At 39.9% G+C, this 17,343-nt stretch overlaps 1 protein-coding gene across 1 annotated transcript in view; it reads left to right on the forward strand.

Annotated features, from left to right (window-relative positions):
- The first annotated feature begins 16,096 nt into the window (after positions 1-16,096).
- TPH2 (tryptophan hydroxylase 2) overlaps positions 16,097-17,343 on the forward strand; it is a 97,785-nt gene continuing 96,538 nt past the window's right edge. Inside the window, exon 1 of the mRNA XM_081593167.1 lies at positions 16,097-16,696. Within this exon, the coding sequence (XP_081449293.1) occupies positions 16,382-16,696 (315 nt within the window). The 5' untranslated portion in view covers positions 16,097-16,381. The remainder of the gene's footprint in view (positions 16,697-17,343) is intronic.

The raw sequence follows: 17,343 nt of genomic DNA on the forward strand, positions 1-17,343 counted from the left end.
ACTACATTCAACCCCATATCTGGTGTAATTTTCAAGTTAATTGCTTATAGTCTCATTTTACTAATAATGTTTACTATCTTTCCTAATAATGCATTAACTGATTAATCAGGTCTTTAAATTTTTATGAAATACTCTTTACCAAAAGCTTACATCAAAAATTTCATTATACTATCACAAGTCTCAAAATAATGCTCTTTTGTATATGAATGAAGCTATTGTTTTTACCATGCAGTGTTGCATGATTTTAAGTTATGTGTAATGAACATAACTGATTCCATTTTAATTGTAATTTGTTTACTTCTGTACATATCATTAAAATAAATTTGAAGTTGAAATGGTGTTTTCAGTTAAATTGCACTTGGAAATAATCTGCTAGTTCTTCATCAGAAGAAAACCCTAAGATGGGCCCCAGTGCATCTTGTATTTTTATGTGATTGAAACAGGCATTTGAATGAGTTGTGGAAAGAAGTGAGAAACATGACTCTCTATAAAGAAACTTTTTATTAGCATGAAACTGGGTATAGTGTTACCTTGGAGGATATAATTATTTGAATCAGTAAAGCAACTTCCTACAATTGATATTAATGATGTAAAATGTAAAATAAAAGTTACATAGTTCTAAAAAGGTCCACTAGATAGATTCCCAGCACACTCCTCCTGTGCCCCCCCCCAGCCCCCAGAGAACTAGGGAACCAAGTGAACTTTTTCTTACTTAGCTTTAACTGACAATCATGACAGTAGAACCATTAGATTGTCATTTTTAATATCATATGTGTGTTATCTTTCATCAGTTAATAATGAGTAAGCCTATTCAGGAAAAAAAAGTAAACTGATCAAAACTCAGTATCTCCAGCCTTTCATTTCCTGCTGTTCAGGAAATTGCTGAGAACATCTTGATGTCCTTCTTGTTCTTCCTGGACAGGGACTTTTGGGGAGATTTTTTTTCCCCCAACTATGTAATGTCTACTTCAGAGTTTTAAAAAATCTTAAGACATTTAGTAAGTTTAACTTTTGTGAAGTTTATTTTTAAAACTACTTGTTAAAAAAATTTTTAGTAAACATGTAATGTTTCTCTTTGGCCCATTTTTTATACGTTAACAGTGATAAAACAGTGCTAAGTAAAGTCTGACTTAGTCCTCAAAACCAGCTATCAAATAACCATGTAAACTTGAACTGTTGATATTGCTAAGATAGATACAGTTCAGGTAAGTGTCTTAGTCTGACTTTTAAAAGATATGTTTGTTTTAATTTTCACAAGGTTCTCTGTTCATGCTGATAACACAAAGTATTGAAAGTGAAAGTCGCTCAATCGTGTCTGACTCTTTGTGACTGTGGAATTCTCCAGGCCAGAATACTGGAGTGGGTAGCCTTTCCCTTCTCCAGGGGATTTTCCCAACCCAGGGATTGAACTCAGGTCTCCCACATCACAGACGGATTCTTGACCAGCTAAGCCACAAGGGAAGCCCAAGAATACTGCACTGGGTAGCCTATCTCTTCTCCAGGGGATCTTCCCAACCCAGGAATCGAATCAGGGTCTCCTGCATTGCAGGTGGATTCTTTACCAACTGAGCTATATTATGTGCTGTAAAAAGTGTTTTCAATTCTGATAGAAGTCTATGGGCAACCTTTTTGCACTGGAGATTTAGAGAATTGCCATTGTATACTGTATTGCTTGGCTTAAATTTTGACTTAGGTAGACAGGTCCTCCAGTTTTTGTTGTTTTTTTTTTTAAGTAGTTCCTTGATTTTCTAAGGTGGATTTGCCCTAGTTCTGGTCATCATTTTTAGTAAAAAGTGATGACAGTCAACTTTGACTATTTTATGTAGGTTCCTCCTCTGTTCTTACATTTTGAAGAGAAACTTTAAGTGTCATTTTATTTCTGAACATGAAACAGGGTTAAATTTGAGATGAATCTGAAAGTTTTTAAAATCAGTATCTCAATGTCATTATCCGACACTAAACATCTGTACCTACTGTACTGAGTTGGCCAAAAAGTTCATTAGGGTTTTCTGGTAACATCTTAGGGAAAAACCTGAAAGAACTTTTTGGTCAACTCAATACTTTTAACATGAATACTGCCATTTAAATGATAACAGTGTATTTGGCTTGTCCTCCCTTTGGATCCTTGTAATATGGGAGTTTTTTAAGTTGCAGATTTTTGAGGATTGCTCTGATTACAAACATTTTTATCTTATATCTTATAAGTAGACTCCTATTTTTCAGGCTGTCTTGACTTCAAGAAAAACAGTGTGTCATCCTTAGACACAAAGGGGTGGGGATGGGGCAGTGTGATTGGACATACTTCTATAAATTCTGGGGTATCCAAAGCACTCTTGGCCCATGGGGAAATTGCATTGTTAACAAACTCACTGTAAAGAAAAACAGATCTTAATCCAAATCTATTTCTAAGAACTATCAGGAATCAGAAATGCTGTACTTACCTAATGTAGCTCAATCCCTAGAGTTAGAATTGGAATATTAGAATAATAGAGTGAGTGCTTGCTCAGTCATGTCTGACTCTGTGATTGCGTGTACTTTAGCCCACCAGGCTCCTCTGGGATTTTCCAGGCAAGAATACTGGAGTAGATTGCCATTTTCTAGAGAATCTTCCCCAGTGGGATCAAACTTGTGTCCCCTGTCTCCTACATTGGCAGGCGGTTTCTTTACCACTGAGCCACCTGGGAGGCCCTAGATAAATAGGTCAGCTGTTAAATACGATTCTCAGATATCTCTCTGGTATATTGCTCTTCACATCTCTATGTACTAAAGTAGACAGAATGAAAAGAACAAATTCCAGTAAGCTTCACTGTGATCAATGAACAGTTTCAGGTTTTTTTAATTAAGAAGATGTATTAACTTCAGAAATGGGCTTTTGCTGTGACATTCAATAATACGTATTTTCGATACCACACTAGTCTGGAGGCACCAGACCCAATGAGTTAGCTGACTGCTTTAAAAACACAACGAGAGCTGTTTTTAAGATTGCTTTAGATGTTTTATGGCCCAATTGTACATCGCGTTTTTTCATGAGTGTCACAGGTTCACTTTGTAAAGCAAATTCTTTTCCAGCGGAGAAGCCATCAAAGTACTTCTGAGTGCTTAGTATTAACACTGCATGCCACTGTGCCTGGCAAGCGTGGAATGCAGGATACATCCAGAGAAAATCTGAGTCACGTGCTTTTTGTTAACTGAATCAAATGTTAAATGAGCCAAATGGAGTATTTGCTGACCAGGAAGTCATTAACAATGAACAGCATCTAACTGAAATAGATAATGTAAAGACTTAAATTGTTTTCTGAGTGAAATTGTTTATTTTTTTATACTCTTAATAGAAGTAATGCTATTATAAACACATGCTCCTATTTCTTCCTTCCCCACTTCCAAAATTCACAATAAATTCTTTCACACGCGTCAGGGTGTAAAGAAGTTAACCCGAAAAACAGTATTGTTAAATTCCTCAATTTAAATGCAATTTCTGAATAAATTTGGAACAAATATTTTATTCTCTTCTGGTTTACAGAACTTTTAAGGATTCTATATGTAGGCTAATGAGGTGAAACCCAGTCTGATGTTTCTAGCTTCCTTCATATCCTGTTAACACTTTTCCAGACCAGCCTTTTAACTTTTTGTTTAATACGACTTATCACAAAATTTTATTGATTGGTGAAGATCGAGGGGAAAATAATCACTTTCACTGATATTTCATACCTAAGAAGAGTGACAAAAAAACAAAAAAACCTCTCGCTGCTTAAACTACAACTTACAGAATGGATGGGGTTATTCTTTATTTATTTTTTTTTATTTTTAAGTTTTTTATTCTGTATTGGGCTATAGTCAATTAACAATGTTGTGACAACAGCAAAGGGACTCAGCCATACATATACAGGTAATGGGTTAGTCTTGACAGAGGTACATCTTAGGGAAGGAATTTAAGGAATAGGAATGTTTTAACTGTAGTCTGGTGAGTTGAATTCAGGTGGCAGAATCCTGGAGCCAGCTGCCTCAGCAGAATCATTTTATCCTAACCTATTCACTTGTTCCTGACAGGACTATAAGTGAATCAGTCCAGCCATGAGAATCCATACCCCACCCCACTCCTTTTTTTTTTTTTTGAACACTTGTGGAAAAGGAAATTCCTTACCACAGAAATTCCCATATTCTTTTGGTCACTCTAAATTTGATTTTGTGATGCTTCTCACATGCCTGGGCTGCTGAATTTTCCATATTTTCAACTTTTCAGAATTAGAAGAAGGTATGTTTAGAAGAGTGGCTCAGTGGTAAAGAATCCACCTGCCAATGTAGGAGACTCAGGAAACGGGTTCGATCCCTGGATTGTGCAGGCTCCCCAGAGGAGGAAATGGCAACTGACTCCAGTATCCCTGCGGGGAAAATCCTACAGACAGAGAAGCCTGGTGGGCTACAGCCCATGGGGTTGCAAAGAGTTGGACACGACTGAGCAGCTGAGCACAGCCACGCAGGTTTATTCTGCAAGAAGACCTGAGTAATTGTGAGCATTTTATTTGTTAGCTTTACAGTGTGGAGTGAGTCCATGAGAGTCCTGGCCTCGGTCTAGGGGGTCCCTCTTTAATCTCTTCCGTAGTTTGCTAAGTTATTCTCAAGGACTCACATTGTCTGAGAGCATCACTATGGCTTTTTTTTTTTTTTTTAAATACAGGAGCTTCTTAAACTTGCTTTTAAAAACCTTTAAGTTTTGTATACCTTATTTTTCTTCTTGTTTTCTTATTTATTTGCTATCACTGACTTAGTTTCTTGGCCACGATTTAAAGTTGCTTAGCTATGTATCAACACAAATATGAGTTCTTTTGACTGGTGGTGCTAATGGACAAATAGTACAACTAGTTTGAGGTATTTGTTTTCTCAGGGTTCAAGGTGGCTTAGGGTGGGCTGTAGATGCTTGGATCGTAAAGTGATTTGTGTTCTTGCCACAGCCATGGAGTTTATCCTATAACATTCTGGGAGTCAGGTGTCAGAAAAAAATTGTACTTACACTGAACTGTTTGTACTAGAAAATGCAAAACATTTTCTTAACGAATGCAAAACGGAAGGATTAAACTATTTGGGTAGGAGCACAAGTTTTAGAGTCAGGTAGTCATGGATTAGAGACCTGGCTCCGTCGTTTCTTAATACTGTGACCATAATGGTTCCCAGTAAATGGAGTATATGTAAAATGTTTAGGACAGTGCCTGGCATGATATATAAATGCTATTGTTATTATTTGATGACAACCAAATAGATAACAGGGCAGGCCATCGTGTTTTATTCTTAAAGCTATGTGGTTTGCTTTTCCTGCCAAAACATAGTATCCAACAGGTATGGCCTGGGGGCACCATTTGATTTGTTTTCATTGAGGTCATTTTGATTTTAAATCTGAACTGTGTTCTGGTTTCATCTGAGCCATTGCCTCACTGACCCCAGAATAAATCACTATTCTGTTTCTGCTTTAGTTTTATCCTTTTCAAATTGGTTTAAATGTGCTTGCCTTTTATGAGTCTCGCTTTATGAAAGTTGTCATAAAAACATGATAATGAGAACACAAATGTAAGATACATTTCATATTTTGCTTATTAATAAAGAGAGAAGTCTCTAGTCAACCATCTTGGTCAATATAGAAAATTATAAAGAATAAAAATCACCAGGCTTGTCTACACTAAGTATTTTAATGGTATGGGAAATTACAGTGTCTGCTTGATAGTCAAAGTTCCGTCTAGTCAAAGCTATGGTTTTTCCAGTAGTCGTATATGGATGTGAGAGTTGGACTATAAAGAAAGCTGAGCGCCAAAGAATTGATGCTTTTGGTGGTGTTGGAGAAGAATCCTGAGAGTCCCTTGGCTTGCAAGGAGAGCCAGCCAGTCCATCCTAAAGGAGATTAGTCCTGAATATTCACTGGTAGGACTGATGTTGAAGCTGAAACTCCAATACTGTGGCCACTTGATGGGAAGAACTGACTCACTGGAAAAGACCGTGATGCTGAGATTGAAGCTTGAGGGCAGCAGGAGAAGGAGATGACAGAAGATGAGGTGGTAGGATGGCATCACAGATTCAGTGGATGTGAGTCTGAGCAAGCTTTGGGAGTTGTTGATGGATAGGGAAGCCTCGCATGCTGCAGTCCATGGGGTTGCGGAGTCAGACATGACTGAGCAACTAAACTGAACTGATAGTCATGTGAACATTTTGTGAGGAAAAAAACTGATTCCTAAGGTGGCAGCAGCTGTTTTTGGTTATGATTCAAAATTAGATCAGTTCACTCAGACTCTTGATACCAAATCACCCTTATCCTCCATGACTTAATTCAGATTATATTGTCTGGATGTCTGGCTGGTTGACAGAACGTCCTTGCAAAATTTAAGTCCATCTTTATCTTTGTTGAAATTTTTTTCTCAAAATGATAGTCTCTGTAGTATTTGGGTGTGTTCCACAGGAGTAAATCATTTCCATTGTGTCTACACACTTTCATGTATTATAGTATGAGTGGACCTAGTGGAGGCCACTTGAGTTGGTATTGTTTGGGGATTTTCTTCATGTGAGCACAAGTGCATACCTCATACTGACTATGAGTGTGTGCTCAGTCATGTCAGACTCTGTGGCCCCATAAACTGTAGCCCTCCAGGCTCCTCTGTCCACGGAATTTTCCAGGCAAGAAATACTGGAGCAGGTCACTATTTCCTACTCCAGGCAATCTTCCCAACCCAGGGATCGAACCTGCATCTCTTGTGTCTCCTGCGTTGGCAGGCGGATTCTTTTCCGCTAGTGCCACCTGGGAAGCCCCTTACCGACTATCACGGCGTAACCAATTTTATGAAGACTTCTCATTTAAAGAGTAGGATCTCCTAAGATCTCATGTGAGCCTGAGACTTTTTTCCCCATACTGCTGCTTTTTTTTTTTAATCCATTCGTGGATACTTAAAGTACCAGGATATGGTTCTAGTGGTAAAGAATCCGCCTGCCAATGCAGGAGATGTAAGGGACGCAGGTTTGATTCCTGGGTCGGGAAGGTGCCCTGGAGGAGGGCATGGTAACCCACTCCAGTGTTCTTGCCTGGAGAATCCTATGGACAGAGGAGTCTGGCAGGCTATTGTCCATAGGGTCACACAGAATCAGACATGACTGATGCGACTTAGCACGCATGCAGAGGACTAGAATAGATGGCAACTTCATTAACGATGCATATGACAGTTGGTTTGTGAATATGTTGAAAAGAAAATAGTGTTATGTAAACGCCTGTTTGAGTTTCTTAAATGTTAGACATGGCAGGTGTGTTTCTTTTATTTACTGATAAATTACTATACTACTAAGTTAAGGAAATACTTTAGCTATGGTGTAAGTTTATTTTGGTATGGTATTCATGTGGTTAGGCTGGAGGAGTTAGGAGTGGATGATATAATAGTGCACAATTCCTGTCACAGAAACAAAAATGCACCCTGTAAACTGTAGGAGTCAGATGTCAATGGAAAAAAGAAAAATCCAATCAAAGTGATCATTAGGTTGGTTGGTTTTGTGCTATGAAGTTAAGCCCTTTCTCTTGCCTTATTCAATGTTTTTTATTTTTTTATTTTTTTTTTTATTTTACAAATTTATTTATTTTAGTTGGGGGCTAATTACTTTACAATATTGTAATAGTTTTTGCCATACATTGACATGAATCAGCCATGGGTTCACAAGTGTTCCCCTTCCTGGACCCCCCACCCACCTCCCTCCCCATCCCATCCTTCTGGGTCATCCCATTGCCCCGGCCCTGAGCCCTTGTCTCATGCATGTAGTTTAAGCACAGAAAGCATACATATTACATTTGCTTGTGGCACAAACTTGATAGGCTGGAATGGTGGCTTACAACCAGAAAGACTTAAGACTTAAGGGAAAAAGGTCAGATTTTTTGTTGATTCCCAATCTGAAAATAATCACTCTTGATTATTTTTCAGGTACCTCTGTACTCTGACAGCCCGTGTCTGTCCTTTAATAACTTCCTTCTCTGTTCATCTTGGGGAGGGACCAGGAAAGTTTTTTCTTACCGTCAACTTATTTCCTTTTATCCTTCCCCCAAACATATTTCTTTACATCTCTGAAAATTCGCTTTGATGACATTGTAATCTCAGTTGGATTTTTTTTTTTTTTTTTGGCCATGCCATGTGGCTTGTGGGGTCTTAGTTCTCCCACCAGGAATTGTTTCTTTATTCCCTCTCCCCTCAGTTCCCACTGTATACATGCACCCTTCTTTATTGTTCCATCTTCCAATATAGTTGATATAATATCAGTTTGTTCTTGTTGTTTAGTCGCTAAGTTGTGTCCGACTCTTTTGTGACCCCCATGGACTGCAACCCCCTGGACTTCTTTGTCCATGGGATTTCCCAGGCAACAAATGCTGGAATGGGTTGCCATTTCCTTCTCCATGGGATCTCCCTGACCCAGGGATCAAACCTGTGTCTCCTGAATCGCCTGCATTGGCAGGCAGATTCTTCACCACTGAGCCACCAGGGAAACTCATTATATTGGCTAGGGCAATGCAGTTTTTAGCTGAGACATGTCTTTCTTTGACCCTTTAATTTTTCTTTGGGAGTCAGTTCTTATTAAGGGTTTTGTTTGTTTGTTAACATAATTATCACTAATCCAATCTACCATATGTTTAAATCAGGGCTTGCCAATGATGGGGGCTTTACCATAGGGTAATCTGATCACTCTGTTTTGTTCAGAGCTCTCAATGTCTTTTCAGGTTTTTCTTTCTTTCCTGGTCAGAGTCTCCAACCATTTTCCCATTACCTGGCTGCAGAGTAAATGCCCGGTTCTCAGCCTCCTGTGGTTTGAGTCTCGGTATTCAGTGCATACATTCATTTAATCACTTTACTTTCAGGGTAATACTGTTCTCAAACATGTCTAGTGCCCTTCTGTCCAGAGGTCCTCTGTTTTACAGTTTCCAGAAAATAAGCTCCATTCATCCCCCCTGGGGTCAGGAAGGGAAGTGGCTTGGCTATGTAGAATAGAAGAGGGGAATATAGAGTAACTGGCTTTAAAAAAAATAACAGTTTTATTAGGATATAATTCATGTGCCATAAAATGCACTCTTTTAAAGTGTGCAGTTCACTGAGTTTTAATATATTCACAGAGTTGTGCAAGTATTCTAATATAATATTTGCATAACTGTCAGAAGAAACTCAGTACTCAGTAGTAGTCATCCCTGCCTCCCCAGTCCCTCCAGCACCTGACAACCGTTCATTTCCTTTCTGTCTGTCCATCTCTCTCCTCTCCCCCATCCCTTTTCTTGTTTTCACCTCTTCACCACATTGCATATAAATGGAATCATGCACTATGTGATCTTCTGTGACTGGCTTCTTTCACTCAGTATGATGTTTTCAAGATTCATTTATGTCCTAACACATTTCAGTACTTTTTCCTTTATGTTACTGTTTATGGACATACCATATTTTGTTTTGTCTTTTCATTAGTTGAAAACTGCGTTGTTAGGAATTTGGGGTTTTTTTTTGTTATTATGAATAAGGCTGCTATAAACATTCATGTACAAGTTTTTATGTGGCGTATGTTTTCATTTTTCTTAGGTCTAAGAGTGGAACTGCTGTGTTACATGGTAACTCGAGGGTTAACTTTTTGAGGAACTGCCAAACATTTTTCCAAGATGACTACTGCATTGTAACATATACCTAGAGGTAAAATTGTTGGGTCACATGGTAACTTTGTAGTTACTATTTTGAAGGACTACCAAACTTTTCCAAAGTGATTCTTATCATTTTTCAATCCTATCAACAATGTAATGAGACTTGCTATTTTTCCACTTTCTCCCAATATTTGTCTGTCTTTTTTATTTTAGCCATTCTAGTGGTTTATAAAGTAGTATCTTTTTGTGTGTTTTGATTTGTATTCCTCTAATGACTAATGTTGAGCATCTTTTCATGTACTCATTGGTCATATATTCTTTGGACAAATGTCAGTTCAAATCCTTTGTCCATTTCAAAATTGGTTTACTTGTTTTTCAATGTCAACTTGTAAGAGACCCTTATATATCCTGGTTACTGTCTCCTATGAGATACATGATTTATAAATATTTTCTCCCATACTGTGGGTTGTCTTTTCATTTTCTTGATGATGTCCTTTGAGGCACAAAGTTTTTAATTTTGGTGAGATCATATTTATCTTTTCTTTGATTGCTTATGATTTTATTATCATATCTAAGAAAAAATTGCCTAATCCAAGGTCATGAAGATATAATCCTATGTTTTCTGCTGACTATTATGGTTTTAGCTTTTTAATTTAGGTCAGTGATTCATTTTGAGTTAATTTTTGTGTCTGAAGTAAGGTAGGAGTCAGTGTTCATTGTTTTTCATGTGGATATCCAAAACTATTCTTTGCTATTGAACAGTTTTAGCACACTTGTTGAAAATGAGTTGACCATAAATGGTCAAAACTTGTTTTGAACTCTAAATTCTATTCAATTTGTATGCCTATTGTCTTATGGGCTTCCCAGGTGGCACTAGTGGTAAAGGACCTGCCTGCCAATGCGGGAAACATAAGAGACTTGCATAGGGAAGGTCCCCCGGGGGAGGCCATGGCAACCCACTCCAGTATTCCTGCCTGGAGAATCCCATGGACAGAGGAGCCTGGTGGGCTATAGTCCAAAGGGTTGCAAAGAGTTGGACACAACTGAAGTGACTTAACACATTGTCTTATAGTGCCACACTGGTTTGATTACTTTGTTAAATTTTGAAATTGTTTAACGACTTCTTAAACAGTCTTTGAACAGTTCTTTTTCAGTCTCCTCCATTTACCCCCACTTCTAGAGGTATTTGAGCCTTTAGGAGATTCAATAATGTTAGCTGAGTTGCTTCTCAGTCTTCTTCATTGATAGCTTAGGATTCAGCTTTCTCACCTTTACAAAGTCTTTGATCATTTTTTCATCTTTTAAAGCTTCCAATTTTTTTGTTGCTGTTGTTTCTCCAATTTATGCTATTCTTTTGTGCCTTAAAAAGGAAAGGAAATCCTTTACTGTTGCTTTAGTAGGATTTCAGGAGGGAGCAAAAACAGTTAAATCTACAGTCTTAATTAGAAAGAATACTTTAAAATCTTATATAGATGATCTGGACTTATTGCCTACACTTTGGAACCCACATTATCTTTAACTCCTATAATCTGGGTTTATTTCCTCTCTTGCTAAAACTGCACTCTGTAAGGTCACCAGTGACAGTTTTGATAGCCAAATCTTTCTCTAGTTCTCATTCCTTTCCACTTCTCTGTAGTATTTGAAACCATTGACCATAAGTTTTATCTCCTTCCTATGTTTCACCTCCTCTAATCTTTTTACTTGGATGACTTCTCTTTTTCATTCTACCTTTAATTATGAGCATCTTCTGTGGTTTAGTTCCTGGGTTCTCTTGGTTATTTATTTATTATTAAAATTTTTTAAATTTGTGGTAAAATGCACATAACATAAAGTTTATCTCTTCACCATTCTTAAGCTCAATGATGTTAAGTACATTCATGTTATTGTGCAACCAGTCTCCAGGACTTTTTATCTTATTAAACTGAGACTCTGTGCCCCATTTTCCCCTCTCCCCAGCCCCTGACAAGCTCCGTTTTGCTTGTGAGTTCGGCTACGCTAGATACCTCATATAAATGGAATCATACAGTATTTGTCTTTTTGTGACTGACATTTCACTCAGCATAAAGTCCTCGAAGTTCATCCATGTTATTGCATCTGTCAGGATTTCCTTTTTATGGCTGAATACCATTCCATTGTATGTATATACCATGTTTTGTTTACTACTTTGTTCATTGATAGACACTTGTGTTGCTCAGCCTTTTGGCTCTTGTGAATAACAATGCTGTTAACATGGGTGCGGGGCTTCCCTGGTGACTCAAAAGGTAGAGAATCTGCCTGCAGTGCAAGACACCTGGGTTTGATCCCTGGGTTGGGAAGATCCACTGGAGAAGGAAATGGCAACCTACTCCAGTATACTTGCTGGAGAATTCCATGGATAGAGGAGCCTGGCTAAGTCAACTCAACACGGGTGCAAAAATATCTCTTTGAGTCCCTGCTTTTGGATACACACACACACACACACACACACACTGCTTTTGGACACAAACACACACACACACACACACTGCTTTTGGACACACACACACACACACACACACACACACACACACACACACACACACTTCCCTGGTGGCTCAGATGGTAAAGAATCTGCCTGCAATGCAGGAGACCCAGTTTCAATCCCTGGGTGGGGAAGACCCCCTCCCCTCATCCCTCCCTCCTCCCCTCCCCCACCCCTCCCTCCTCCCCTCCCCCACCCCTCCCTCCTCCCCTGCTCCTCCCCCTCCCCGCTCCTTCTTTCCCTCCCCTCCTCCCTCCTTCCCTCCCCCCACCCCTCCGCCCCTTTCTGCTACGACCAGGAGCTGCACGATGGCTGTGCTGCCTCAGGACCGTGCGCTGCTGGCAGGGTCCGGGGCAGAGGCTGAGCCCCTCGACCACTTCCGGTGTCCTGTGTGCCCAGAAGCCAGTTTAGGTGCCGAGTGGCGACGTCCTTTGGTTTGTATGCTGCAGGAATGTCTGAATCCGAAGATGTGTGGAGCGTGTCGCACCACCTGACCCTGGAGCTCCAGCAGCCGATGGACGGCCCAGAGACTTCTCACCCTGCTGCCTTAGCGGTTTCTTCCTGTCCAAGATCCAGGCGCATGTGGCCTCTTGTCCAAATGTGGACAGATTCTCTGGTCAGCAGCTGAGGTTACAAATGGCAGGGAGCTTTGGGCCTGTGCACTGCGGCTGTGGGCCTCTCCCTACTTGCCTCTGGGAGCTGCAGCTGCCCCGGAACCAGCAGAAGGCCTTTGGGGGCTGCTTTGTTTCCTCCAGTGTGCTGTTGCTTGGGCTTCCCAGTGGCTTTAGTGGTGAAGAACTCGCCTGTCAACGCAGGAGACATAGAAAATGCAGCTTTGATCCCTGGGTCTGGAGGACCCCTGTTGAAGGAAATGGCAAGGACACTCCAGTATTCTTGCCTAGGAAATCCCGTTGACAGAGGAGCCTGGAGGGCTGCAGTCCATGGGGTCACAAAAGAGTCAAATACCACTTAGCAATTAAACAACAGCAACAATCCTGGCATTCAAATTTACAAGTAATCAGTCCTTCATTCTGTTTTTCAAGTTTAATATTTGTCTTCTAAAAACTTACCTTCTCTTGGCTTTGCTTTTCCTACCTCTCTGAAATTTTTCCTTTCTTATTTTCCTTTTTATGTTTCTGTTTTTATTTTGTTTTAAATTGCTTCTTAAATTTGATGTTCCCCAGGATTTTCCGTTCTTGACTCTCTTCTCAAACGACATATACTTTGTGAATGAAGCTGTATTACACCAACTCAGTACTTGACAATAGCCAAATCTCTATATCTAGCTTAGGTCTCTTTTCAAGTTTTAAACCCAAATACTCAAATGCTTATCGGACAGTTTCACTTGGTCATTCACATGCAATATGTATAAGATCTAACTTGTAAGAGTTTCTTTTTTTTTCTTAACTTGCAATTATTTATGTGTGGTCTTGTTCAATGAATGAGACTGTAATTTACCCAGTCGACCCAGTCAGAAACTTGAGAGTTACTCTGGAGCCTTTTTATCTGCTCCCACATCCAAGTAGACATGTTGTCCTATGGATTTTACTCCTTAACATCTCTTGTTCTTTTCACTGCATATTTTGTCTCGTGGTTGGACTATTTCATGTCCTAAGTGGTTTATACCTTTAGTCTTGAGGTCCTCCTCCAAGCGCTACTTTTCTGAAATACCAAGATGGTTACACTGTTGCCTTGCATAAAGCCCTTCCAAGTGATCTCTTTCTGCTACAGGATAAGGTGATAAAGTGAAAAGCCCACTGAACGCCATTCAAGATTTATCAGGATTTGGATCCCGTTTTCCCCTTTGGCCTTATCTTTCACGGGCACCTTTGCCCCAAACCCACACTCCATTCTTGTTGAGCAGCATCCTTTGTCTATATATTTCTTATATTGTTCTCTCTACATGGAATCACCTCCTTACCATCTCCTATTCCATTCCAATTAATAAACACAAACTCACTTTTAATTATTCAGCCTCTAGAAAGGCCCACTTAACTCCCCTAAGGTGACACTGAGCACTCTGTCCCTTGTGCTTTTATGGTCTTCTGTAGAGAGTGCAGTGTCTTTTGTCTCGCGTATTTACCTGCGTGTATGTCTGTCTCAGACAGCCTGTGCTCTGCTTGAGGGCAGCAATATATCTCCTTTATCTTTGCATCCCCAGAACTCAGTTTCAGTGCCGCACAGAGTAAGGTGAAGTCGCTCAGTCGTGTCTGACTCTTTGCGACCCCATGGACTGTAGCCCACCAGGGTCCTCCGTCCATGGGATTCACCAGGCAAGAATACTGGAGTGGGTTGCCATTTCCTTCTCCAGGAGATCTTCCCGACCCAGGGATTGAACCCAGGTCTCCCACATTGTAGGCAGACACTTTACCCTCTGAGCCACCAGGGAAGTCCTAAGAGAGTGAGTCCTTAACAAATCTTTGTTGAATTACACATCTTCCCAAATCCTCTTCTAGATGAAATAATCTATGTATGTTTTCTCGAGCTTACTTTTGTTTCCTTGTTTGGAATACTCAAACGTATAATGTAATAGTTGAGACCATGGATTTTGGAGCCAAACTGCCTGAATTTAAATCCTGTCTCAGCCACCTTTTAATTATGTAAACCTTTGGCTTGTGTGTGTGCTAAGTCACTTCAGTCATGTCCAACTCTTTGCGACCCTATGGACTGCAGCCCGCCAGGTTCCCCTGTCCACTGGATTCTCTAGGCAGCAATGCTGGAGTGGGTTGTCATGCTCTCCCCCAGGGGATCTTCCCGACCCAGGGATTGAAGCCACGTCTCCTGCAGCTCATGCATTGCAGGCAGATTCTTTACTGCTGAGCCACCAGGGAAGACCAAACCTTTGGCAAGTTACCTAAATTTTTTGTGCCTCAGTTTCTCCATATATAAAATGGAAATAATAGTTACTGCATTGTAAATGTTGTGATGATGAATCACGTTTTATCTTAAAAAGTGTTTAGAATAGGAATTGGCAAACACTAAGTACTCAGTGATATTAACTATTCTTCACTTCCTATTAGGTTATCGGAGCTGATTTTTAGAGTAAATTCAAGCCAAATAATATTTCAAAAATTAGATCAAATAATAATTATGACCCCTCAAGACTCCAGAAACAATTATCAATAAAATTCAGTCAATTTTTGCTCATCCATTCCTGTTTCCAAAATTTTTCATCTTGTTTTCTATATAGACAAGCAGTGACCAGTCCTTGGTTAGTTTTGCAGTCAAACACGTCCATTTTTTTAAAATTTTATTTTTTATTGAAGGATAATTGCTTCACAGAATTTTGCTCTTTTCTGTCAAACCTCAACATTAGTCAGCCATAGGTATACATATATCCCCTCCCTTTTGAACCTCCCTCCCATCTCCTGCCCCATCCCACCCCTCTAGGTTGATACAGAGCCCCTGTTTGAGCTTCCTGAGCCATACAGCAAATTCCCATTGGCTCTCTATTTTACATATGGTAATGTAAGTTTCCATGTTACTCATTCCATACATCTCACCCTCTCCTCCCCTCTCCCCATATCCATAAGTCTATTCTCTATGTCTGTTTCTCCATAAACATGTCCATTTGATCAAGAGTCTTCAATCCTTCAGGAGGCTATTAATATTTTCCATGGTAATTTTATGACTTACTAAAGTTTGAATAGTAAGTTATCAATTATCTATGCATTTCAAATTGTTGGACTTGTTCTAGTTTGAAGTCATCAAAGAAATGATTATATGGACATTTCATATCCTTTTCCTTCCTACTTAGTGAGGAAGAATCTAGGGTTAGTGTCTCAACTGTGCATATATGTGGCTAAGTCACAGCCTCACATTTCCTTCACAATTGCCTGAACATCACTGCTTAGTGGTATCACACGATTGGGAAGCAGTGCATTTTACGAACGCCATCACACACACAATTCCACTCACACAGTCATAACACATCAGATCAGAAAAAATTTATTAACACAAAGTAAAATGGCTTAGGGATTCTGCAATAGTGATCTTTCTCGAATTATTTTCCTTCTTTTGGAAAACATTGAATTCCTCATTACCTTAAGGGTGAGGTTAACTTGCCAGTAGCAGGTCTGAGAGATGAGAGCTAAGGTCAGGGGACAGATGTTTTCTTTTACAAATAACACTCCATAATGTATTGTTCTCCACCACCCACGCCCAAGCAGCTCCTCGACCTATGAAACAAATAGCTCGGGGAACATAGATAACCCCAGGCTTCAGGTTTGTAATCTGACTGTGGCCATCGGCAGCCAGAAATGAGTTTCTTTCTAATCAGCCTTCCATCAGTCCCCAGTCACTCATATAAAGGGGCCTGGAAGGGGAAGATTCGCATCGCATTTTCTTCAGCACCAGGGTTCTGGGCAGCGCCTCGAGAGGTCCGCTGCCTGCCAGCCCCTCTCACCCCACTGCGGCTGCTGCCCTGGTGGTCACCCCTGCTGCAGAGGAAGAAAATTACATCGGGATCCATGCAGCCAGCAATGATGATGTTTTCCAGTAAATACTGGGCAAGGAGAGGGCTTTCCCTGGATTCAGCAGTGCCCGAAGAGCATCAGCTGCTCGCCAGCTTAACAGTGAGTACTGAGTAGCTGGCACTCTCTAGACGAGTGTTTTCCAGGTTAGGAATAATCTTATCCTTGCCACTGGGACACCTACTCTAAACACACACCCTTAATTCCTTCCTCTATCATCTGTCTAACCTGCCTCCCTCCTGCCTCTCTCCACCTTTCCTTCTTTCTCCATAAAGTAAAGCAGGTGTCCTGATCTCTACGGGGCAAAACTTTCTTTCCTCAAAGTTTTTGAGTTGAAAGTAAAGAAGTTCCCGAACATTAAGAATGAGAAGTTGTATGAAACAGTGTCTTATATCAACAACCAAAATAAGTGTGTAGAATTTTTGAAAGGACCATTTATTATGAGTTGGAACAGGGAGAAGAAATTAAATGGATTTCTATGGTTCCTGCGAGATTATTGTGTCTTCTGTACCCTTTTCCATCTACAAAACCTGGTCTTTAAACACAAAGTAATATTTTCTGTTTTTGTCTATAGGTGCTGTTTATTGGAATAAGAGAAAGATCAGATTCCTTTCAAAAGTTTTCCTGTGTTCCTCATTACTCCATTATTTTTCAGTTTAATTGATGGGATAATGAAAGCAATATACCACTTGTTTCAATATTTAAGACATTTTTATTAAAGAAACAGTAACAGAATTAAAAAAGTAACA

This window comes from Giraffa tippelskirchi, chromosome 4, assembly GCF_054371585.1.
Source record: "Giraffa tippelskirchi isolate mGirTip1 chromosome 4, T2T-mGirTip1v1.2.pri, whole genome shotgun sequence".
NCBI lineage: Eukaryota > Metazoa > Chordata > Mammalia > Artiodactyla > Giraffidae > Giraffa > Giraffa tippelskirchi.